Below are 10,771 nucleotides of genomic sequence, written 5' to 3'. Positions count from 1 at the left end.
ATACTTTTAGATTATTCCCAAGACTATATTCGGAGAGGTTTGACTGGTGCAATTGATTGGTGCGCTCATTAGCAACACACAAATAATTTATACTCCATAATTGGTCTCAATTATTTATAATGGGAATCAAATAAGATATAATTCAAAAGAACTTATTCTCCGTCAACAACAATGGATGAGAATTGAAGAAATGCATGTGAAGAATTTTTTCCTTCCAGCTTTTGATTTAAAGGTTCTCTTTTCAAGAGAGAATTTAAATATATTATTCTAATTTTCAATTGCTTTACTACTATAAAATGTTAGTTCATTGCTCGAATTGAACATCACAAACTCTTCAAACTCATAACAATATTGTTTGTCCTCTATTTCGTTTTATACATGCTTGTTAATTCCTTTGTATAAGGAATTTGAATTGCATTTGTTTCCTCAATTTGGTAAGAAGTTCCTAAGGCAGGAAAGAAATTAAATAATGACGGTAAGAAATTTGTTTTTTTCTTGTTGTTGTTGGTATTCTTTGGTCTGTCAAGAGTTTCTTTCATTCTATTTATTAGTCTACTCGTGGCACACAATATGTTTCATTTAAAACAGTCATTTCTACATAGGTTACTAGCTACTTATTTTATTCGAATTTTTTTTTGGTCTAAGTTGATTACACTAGTGACTAGTCAAATATGTATAGTGAGTATTCTTTTTTACCTAAACGAAATAGTGATTATTCTTTTTTACCTAAACGAAATAATCATTGGGTTTCACATGCATGATCCTTCTACCTTACAGTAGTTGTTAAATTAGGTTAAAAACCAAAGCGACGAACATCCACAATTAGCACTTAGGGTCGCTTGATTGGGAAGAGAATTATTCATGCATTGGAACTTGTATAATTAATACCATGCTTCTTATATTTTGGTTGCTTTTTGTTAAATTTAGTACACCAAGTGTGGTGTTTGATTATCATTTTATAATCCTATATAAATAAAATAGATCTGCATCACTAATACCTACATGTTTCTAACCAGCTATCAGACCACCTATTAGCTCATCACTCATTTACCTTTTCTATCCCCCGGAAGCCAAAAGTATAACAAATAGGCAAAAAGAAAAAAATGGAAAAAGGAAAATTATTAGCCACTTTGAAATCTTCTTAAAGATCGTGATCTTTTATTTCACTTTGAACTCTCAATAGATATTTGTTGATAGTGAAAGGGGTGACAGTTGGGGGAAAATAGGCCAATGTAGGGAGAAACTTTAGGCCATGATTCTGTGCTGGAGAATAATACTTACCTAAACACGAAGTATATACTAAATTGATAGTTGCAAGATATAATGTCTTTTGAATAAAATTTATTATTTAATCATGGTTAAATAATACTAGTAACTATTTTTACCTTTATTTATTACTCCGTATTTAATTATAATAATTTATCATGATCTTATACATACCCAGGTTGGATAAAATTTAAAATATGACTACGTCTATTATGTTGGATTGTATATTATTGAAATTATCCCCTTTTTTTTTTTAGAGATATCTAAAAAAAAGGATGATATTTAGAAGGTCCAAATCGAGTCAACCTAACTGAGGTGGGTGGAAACGTTTTTGGTAGCACATAGGTCCGATATCTCCAAGAGATCGTTGACTAACGCGTCTCCTGTTTTTTGTTTTCTTTCTTTTTCTATCACGTGGCTTACCTCTATAATGTTCCTTTTTTTTTTTTTTTTTTTTTTTGGTTTATAGTTTTATACTTTTAAAGTTTATATTCTTCAATTTGTGAGAATAATGGTCATGGATCGGAGTATTAAAATTTTTAACAAGTACTTTAAGGAATGAGATTATACTTTATAGAATCTGATTAGTTGTTGGATTTTCGCCGTTTACTCCAAGTAAAGTTAGTCTATAACCTTTTTTTTAGTCTAATGGTGATATTAACTTTTACCTAATCTTTTTCCATTAATATTTTAAGAACAAAGAAATCCGTAATTAATTTCTTCAAAAGGAGGTTAAGTGATAAAAGTTTTGTTCAAACATATATCATGTACGTATTAACTTGGTATATACACAAAATATAAATAAACTTTTCATGTAGGTTTGACAAGACCACTCAAATGAAAGGTGAAAATCTTTTCTAATGATAAGAAAATGAATGAAAAATGAAGCGAGCTAACTTACCGTGATTCTGCTTTGGAGTACTCACTGCGTTTGTATTCATGTGATACCTTCCGTTTTTCGCAAGCCGATTTGATTTAATTTTGAAGTTAAGTTGGATTAGATTAACTAAATATTTTAAGATTAACATTTATATATTTGAAAACTACATGACAAATACTATGATAAGTTGTAACTTTTCTCATATCAATTTGGTGAAAAAATAAAATTTAAAATGTTGATCAAAGTTCATGCAGTTTAAATCTCAAAAAGTGAAAAGCGTCACATAAATTTTTAAGCTAAAGAAAATCACTTACACCATTTTTCAGCCTATCAGAATAAAATAGAGAATTTTCTTGAAAATAAAACCAGTTAAACAAAAAAAAAAGGAATGTTTTTTAAATTTCTCCAATAATAATAGAGTTTATGGCCTACTTCGCCACTTGCTTGTGTAAGTTGTGTAAAACGCGCGTGAACCATCACTGCCTCCTATTTATAGCCCCCTGCTTGCATGTTTCTCATTCAAACACATAAAACTCTGTTATCTACTTATCAATTTCTACTCAGAATACTCCATAACCAAATCATTAAAACCCCCATTCCTTTTTCTTGTTTCACGTTATAAAGAAAAATATTCCACTTGGGTATTTGTAAAGTCTTTGAGAAGTGTGAAAATTAAGTTACTCTCTTGCTCTGTTCTTTTGCAGTAGTTTAAAGTCACTGTTATAATCAGTTCGAGTTAGAAGTCAGTTTGTGGTCCAAAAAGAACCATTTTTTGGTAAAACATTAGAAGAAGACTAATTAAATTTCTGTTTCTTGAAAAAGATGACAGACAAAGGACACCAAGTATTTGATGTTTCCCTCAATGTCTATGGTGAATCAAAATGTTTTGATGATGATGGTCGTCTCAAAAGAACTGGTAAGTTCCAAATTTCTTAAACACAATTACTTTTGAGATACTTTCGTTTATGTACCGTCAGCCAAACTTAATTACTGGGCAGTAGCTCAAATATATGAAACCTATACGGCTATACTGATATGTATATTTAAGTATAAATATACAAAAAGCCTCTATATTTGCTGGCTATTTTGTAAACTAGATAACCGAAATGTATTGAGCTGTAATTTTCCTTTTTTGGTTGAAATTAGTTCTTTTTTTTTTTTGAATTTTGGGCTGATTTTTTTTTTTGTTGGATTAATTTTCAGGGTCTGTTTGGACAGCAAGTGCCCACATAATTACAGCTGTGATTGGTTCTGGAGTTTTATCATTGGCTTGGGCAACTGCTCAGCTAGGATGGGTTGCTGGTCCAACTGTGTTGCTTTTATTTTCATTTGTTACATACTATACTTCAGCTTTGCTTGCCGATTGTTACCGTACTGGCGACCAAGTTTCTGGCAAGAGAAACTATACTTATATGGATGCTGTTCGAGCCAACCTTGGTATATAAATTTAATGGCAATTTTTTTTTTTTTTTTTTTTTTTTGGATTGTTTAATGTTTTTGTTTATATTGATTTGGGTGTTTTTTGGAAAATTTCAGGTGGATTTCAGGTTAAGATTTGTGGGGCTATTCAGTATGTAAATCTTTTTGGAGTAGCAATTGGATACACCATTGCAGCTTCTATTAGCATGATGTAAGTACTAGCTTGATATTATTTGACAGTTACTGCGCTACCTTTTACATTTTGGGTCACTAATAAAAAAAAAGAATTAGCGACGAACAAATTCTGTAGTTAAATATCAAAACCCATTGCTAATAGGATTATTAAAAAAGTATATCAGCTATGAGCAATTTAGTTACGGATTAGTGACAAAATTCGTAACTAATTCCACTTTTTTTGGGGGGGCTAATTTTAACTTGTGAAATGATTTCTACAGGGCTGTGAAAAGGTCTGATTGCTTCCATAAGCATGGTCACCATGCTGCTTGCAATGTTTCAAGCACTCCATACATGATCATGTTTGGTGTGATGGAAATCATATTCTCACAAATCCCAGATTTTGATCAGATTTCGTGGCTTTCTATTGTGGCTGCTGTTATGTCCTTCACTTACTCTACCATTGGTCTTGGTCTAGGAGTTGCCCAAGTTGCAGGTTTGTTCAAATTTAATACTATTACCTTTTTTCTATGTTGCTCGGACTCTTCAAAATTAGTGCCAGGTGTGTGTCGGGTAAGATAATTTTTTGAGGGTGTGAGCAACATAACATTTTTTTTACCTTCAAGTTCTTGCAATTTTAGCTACTGTTTTGCTCACTCTTTTTTTTTTTTTTTTTTGAATTACAGAAGCAGGAAAAATAGAAGGAAGTCTTACAGGGATTAGCGTTGGAACTGAAGTAAGTGAAATGCAGAAGATTTGGAGAAGCCTTCAAGCTCTTGGAGCTATAGCTTTTGCTTATTCTTACTCCCTCATCCTTATTGAGATTCAGGTAAAATTAAGGCTCTTTTCATTTTTATTCCGTCAGTTGAAATTAATTACGACCGCTAGCCAAAATATACAAAACATATACACTGATTATGTATATTATATGTATATTCATGTATATTATATCTATGTTTATATATAATAATACAAAACGTATACATTTGTTGGCTATTTGTAACTTAGATCACCGAAAGGCATTGGACTGTAATTGATCATTCTCATTCCAATTTCTTGAACTTTTGATATTTACTTTCTTACAGAGATACTGACTTAATGTTTGAATAATATAGGACACACTGAAATCACCACCAGCAGAAGCCAAGACAATGAAAAGGGCAACACTAATTAGTGTAGCAGTAACAACAGTTTTCTACATGCTTTGTGGCTGCTTTGGTTATGCAGCATTTGGAGACCAATCCCCTGGAAACCTACTAACCGGATTTGGATTCTACAACCCTTATTGGCTTCTGGATATCGCGAACTTGGCCATTGTTGTCCACCTAGTTGGTGCATACCAAGTTTACTGCCAACCCCTTTTCGCCTTTGTTGAAAAAACAGTAGCTGATTGGTACCCTGACAGCAAAATCATCACGAAAGAGATCGATATCTCAATCCCCGCATGTAATAAGTCGTTCAAGCTCAACCTTTTCCGTCTAGTTTGGAGGACGATTTTCGTGATCATTACAACAGTTATTTCTATGCTGATGCCTTTCTTTAACGACGTCGTTGGCATTCTTGGAGCTTTTGGATTTTGGCCCTTGACAGTATATTTCCCAGTGGAAATGTACATTGTGCAAAAGAAAGTTCCAAAATGGAGTGGAAGGTGGATTTGCCTTCAGATACTTAGTGGTTGCTGCCTTGTTATCTCAATTGCTGCAGCTGCTGGTTCATTTGCTGGAGTTGTTTCTGATTTAAAAGTTTACAGGCCTTTTAAGACACCTAATTAATTAACTGAATGACAACAATTCATCTGCAGCTTTTGGGAGACCAATTATTGTTGATGTTCATTAAAAAAGAACAAGGCCTGAAGAGGTGCTGACCAGCCAGCTGTTATTGTGTAGGTTTTAAAAGTTTTTTTTTTTTTAGTTCCATGACAAGAAAAAAAGAAGGCAGGTCCTTGTATGTATTTATGTGGGAGAAAAAAAAAAAAGAATCAGTCTTTCTCAATTATGTGTAACTCTTATTTCACTGCAAAGATGAAATGAGAAATTGAATCAAAAGTTTCTGTGCATTTCAACCTTTCTCTTGAAGTTTTGTCCTATATTATTATCATTTAGATAGACCCTCGAGGTCTTTATCAACTGCCCAATCACAATATAATCTCACGTTTTGACAAATAATAGAAGCTATTAATTCCTCGCTTCCTATTAACCAAGTTAATTGAACACTAGTATCTATCAAAACTTTTATGTAGAAATAAAATTTCATTTCTGCTAATTTTTCTACCTTTCAACAATTCAGAAGATACAAAGTTTAAGTGAAACGAGAGAAAGGGAAAGGAGAATTTTGAGAAAACAAATCTCTTGTCAATTGATTACTGGATAGACAAGTATATTATCCAAAATGGATCATTACAGAAGTTTAAAAGGTCCATCTATCAATAATGGGATTGATGGTCAAATATAATTGCGATTAGATAATAAAATTGTCTTTTAGTAACCCGTGATTGGTTTTCTATAAAACTCTAATGAAAACAAATAGCACATGGAGCTATTGGACAAAGCTTAAGGGTTCAAATTTGGAAGCATATATTAGGGCTCTGCACAAGTCCACATACTGTATAGTAGTTAATAGATCTGTTGACATAGGCAACTAGTTTACGTATCACTAGAGACTTACAGCTTGTTTGGATAATTTGGATGGTTGTCACGTATGTTTCTAACGAATATAATTTTTGAATGGATAATATCGCCTCCCCCCTTACATGATATGCCACACATCAACAATTTGATAAATAATCCTACATAATTATTAAAAATATAATGTACGAGCTAGGTAGAGTTATTATATAAAAAAAGGTAGGATAAAAGATAAAATAGGATTATTGCATAATAAGCAAAATCAAAATGAGGAAAAAAAAAAAGGCAACGATGGGATCACACCAAATTGGTCGTTACATAAATTGAGTCTTTCTGTAACGGTACAATACAATAAAATTTAAATAACTATCAAAACAAATATTGTATTTAAAATAACAATACCATGCAATATAAATGATTGTGCATTTGAGGTTTTATATGCTCGGATATGATGACATTTTTTTGCTCTTTGACTGAGTTTTATCATGTAGGATATTGCCTAGTCATGTTTAAAGTGTGGCTTAATTTGTTGGCCAAAATTAGCTAGAAACAAGAAGGAAAATGATAGCAAGTAGCTAAAATAGCAACGTTTAACAGCTTTAAAACCAACACATATATGAGTCTAACATATAGGTTACTTCTTCTGTCCTAATTCATGTGATGCATTTCAATTAAGCACGAAATTTAAATAAGTAAAAAAAAAATGTTATAGATATTTATATGGTTATAAATCATTTTATTAAAGGTAAACAGAGAAAGTTAAAGTCAAATTATTTCTAAATATAAAAATGTATCATTATTTTTTAAACAAACTTAAGAAGTAAATCACACAAATTGATTGAGGGAGAATGAGTTATTATGCTTATGTTCCTATAAAATGCATGACGTGACCATACACTATTGTTTTCTTATTAAGCATGTTAAGTTAGTATATCCTTTGTTCGGACTTGTGAAAAATGTCACAACGCCGGATATAGTCGATTTCTTTAAACACGCATAGTGCATTCTTAAAAGACTCGTTTTGGTTTTTGTTTGGGCGGGGGGGGGGGGGGGGGGGGGCACGAGGGGCAGCTATAATAATATTTTTGGAAAATTCAAGCAACACAAACTATATTCATATTTCTCCTTGGTTCGAGTTTCGACTTATTGAGTCGGTGAATTCACCTCTTGTACCGTAAGCGTTTTATTTTATGTCTGTTTTTTTTTATTCGAAAGAGATAACTAATGGTCAAAAAACACACATGAAGTACCGCCTTTTTGCGAGTTTTCTATCTGAATTATCAAGTGTCTGGGGTTTCTCACCTGAACTATGCACCAATTATTCATCAAAACATACCTCGACTAGTATCTGATGGTGCGTGGTGTACACTCTCATTTTTTGATTAAAAATGATGCCAAATGACACTCCATGTGGACAATTAAAGGAATTGATTGAAAAAATTTCTTAAGAAATTAAGAGATAATAGTAAAAAACACACCTGACGAATGACTTTTTTGGGATTTTCCTACTTGAACTATCACCGGTTATTTATCAAAACACACCTCGAAATTAATGAGTCAGCCGCCATGTGAGTTTATGGGAAAATTAAGTTGTTATGGGAGACCGACTTCCTACGAGGGAAGTGAAAATTCACAAGTCCTATCGATTATCAAATCTCTCGATCGCCTTTTGGCAATTGTATTCAAACACTTGGTCTAGTCAGCTTCGAGGTGTGTTGATAAATAGTTCGTAATAGTTCAGGTAGAAAAAACAAACACCTGATAGTTCAAGCAGAAAGCTCACAAAAATGTAATACTTCAGGTGTGTTTTTGCCATTATCTCTTTTTTCAAAATGGAGCGGTACTAAAATTCCTAGAGTTGTGCTCCGAGTTACTTTTGGAAGATCATTTTTGCTATAGACATTCCAGTGTTTAAGACATTATTGAGTACTGTTCGACATATTATTACTTAATGTATGGATGTTAAAATGAGGGTGTTAGATTGGTGGTTTATACTCAAACATTTGATACTTCGAATATGGTAATATGAATATGATTTAAGCACTAAATACTCTAAAAATGTCAATTAATTGAACTCTAACATGATTTTGAATTTTGACAACCTATTCTCAGATGGGGGGAATTTCAAAGAAGGGGGTGGTGACTCTTTACAATTGTAGATATGTAGTGCAGACATTTGGTACATTTCCATGAACCATCCAAAGTGCTCTTTTGACTAACACAAGAAAACAAAAAGAAACTATAAGTAATTGTAGCCAGCCCATAACATTATATTCCATCGTCCATCCTGTAGGGGGATTATGATTTTCTCTTTTTGATAAAATCCGATTTGATGATTGATCTATGGGTGAGGAAAATTTGTCACATTGGGAGATTTTGTACACAATAAAAAAGATTGTACTTTTTGGAAGGACGCTAAGAAGAAAGTTCAAAGGATCACCTTTTTATTCTTCTTATTTTTTTTTTTCCGTTAAACTAATCGAAAAAGGCCAAAGTGCCCATGAACTATTGAAAATTGAGCAATTATGACCTCCGTTTGCTATTTGGCACGAAAATGTGAAAATGTTCTTATCTCTTGAGCAAATGCTTAGAATATTTTTGTGCCAAAAAGCAAACAGAAGACATAATTGCTCTATTTCTAATAGTTCAGAAGCATTTTTTTACTCTTTTCTCTAAACTAAATACAAATAATGAAGCACTTGGCATGGGTGACAATCCATCTACTGATCTACATCAAGAAAAAGGGACAAAACTTCCAAAGAATAATTCAAAGTGGTTTTGGAGATGGATGGAGGAGGAGGAAGTACAAAATTTTAAAGTACCTATATCCATATATGGAGAGTAACCAATAGAAGTGACAAGGACCACACACTATAAAATCACAAAGGAAGAGAGAGGGGAATGAGGTGCTTGAAAAGCCTCCTTAGATCTTCAAAAAGGATTTGATACTCACATGATATTCAATTGCTTTGTTACTCCTTTTCCGTTTCTTTTATGAGTTTGTCCTTTGATATGTGCCATAAGCTATAGTAGAATTTAGTAATTTAGCATTTTTTTTATTACCGTAGATGAATATTAATAAATATTAATTATATTTGATTAATTTGACTTCCACATAGCTTAAGATAGTCATGTGGTTGCTTGAGGAGCTATGAGAACAACAATCTCATCCTTATAAAGTCATAATTGTGATAATTAGGCAGCTTTATATATTACATCAAATTAGTTTTTCACGAGCAAAGTACATTGAAATTGATTATCATTGTGTCAAATAGAGTTGCAAGTTAATTAAGCCCATGACATTATGACAGCATTTAATTTATTGATTCAAATGATCAACTTGACAAATATATTCACAAAACTAATTAAAAGCCCGAAGTAGATTATATCAGTAACAAGCTAGGTATACATGGAGAGGTTTAGCATGAGAAGAAACGATGCACGTTTAATGAGCTAAGCTTTCGGTCATATTTTAGTGGGAAGTTGATAAGTGGGTATGCATAGCAACTTCCACTTAATAGGGACCTACGTTTTCCAAGCATAGGTTTAGTTTTTTTTTTTTTTTTTTTCCCCACCTAATGTTCGATATTCGCTTTGAAACTTGATGAATTAGAATTTGCTGTCGTAAAGACTATTTGGAACAGTAAAGTGCTTTCTATTAAAGACGACTCTATATCAAACGCGAGATATATAGTTAAAGATAAATAGTACTTATTGTTGGGTGTGTGTGAAACAACGTTTCACATGAAAAATAGAAAAGAAAAAGAAGTCACTTATAAGGTATTGAATACTCTTAATGGTTTGAAATTTTTTTAAAAAAAATTGCGGGGGATTGGCCTAAAGCAGAACATTTCGCAACATTCGGGTTGTTTTGCCTTACAATTGATATGAAAGCCATAGTTTCGGCGAGATAAGATAGTATGGAGATGGTAGAGCGTTGACGTGGAGCTGTCTATAAGTCAGTTTGTTACTTTTACAAATAGCCTTGAAAACTTGTCCACAAAAAAGAAGTCAATGGACTTTGGTGGCCATAAATACTCGAATGAGGTGGGTGACATACACTAAATCTCCAAATCAAACCATATTTGGTGATGGATATGTGGAACTTATTTCAAGAAGGAGATTATTGAGTCTGTGTGAACAAAATCCAACATAAAAAATAGAAAAGAAAAGAAGACACTTATAAGGTGTTGGATATATTCTTAACGATGTGAGGTGTTTAAAAAAAATCATAGAAACTTGCTCCAAAACGAACAATATCGCATCTTGTTTAGAATACTTTTAACCGTTTTAGCCCAACACTTACCCTTCCATGACAATCTTTGATGTTCCTTTACTTTGTTAATTGCTATATCAAGCAATTGGTGGAGGCAGAGGAAGGCACGTGACCGTCCAATGTGTTGTGTGC

At 32.6% G+C, this 10,771-nt stretch overlaps 1 protein-coding gene across 1 annotated transcript; it reads left to right on the top strand.

The window, feature by feature from the left end:
• The first annotated feature begins 317 nt into the window (after positions 1 to 317).
• On the top strand, positions 318 to 5,795 carry LOC132051869 (amino acid permease 3-like). The gene is made up of 7 exons (XM_059443121.1): positions 318 to 475; positions 2,969 to 3,062; positions 3,350 to 3,583; positions 3,683 to 3,776; positions 4,021 to 4,235; positions 4,426 to 4,568; positions 4,855 to 5,795. The coding sequence occupies exons 1-7, from the start codon at positions 470 to 472 to the stop codon at positions 5,509 to 5,511; spliced, it is 1,443 nt and encodes a 480-aa protein (XP_059299104.1). The 5' UTR covers positions 318 to 469; the 3' UTR covers positions 5,512 to 5,795.
• Positions 5,796 to 10,771: the final 4,976 nt, after the last annotated feature.

Source organism: Lycium ferocissimum, chromosome 4, assembly GCF_029784015.1.
Source record: "Lycium ferocissimum isolate CSIRO_LF1 chromosome 4, AGI_CSIRO_Lferr_CH_V1, whole genome shotgun sequence".
In the NCBI taxonomy this organism is placed as follows: Eukaryota; Viridiplantae; Streptophyta; class Magnoliopsida; order Solanales; family Solanaceae; genus Lycium; species Lycium ferocissimum.
This window is presented reverse-complemented; position numbering and strand designations above follow the sequence as displayed.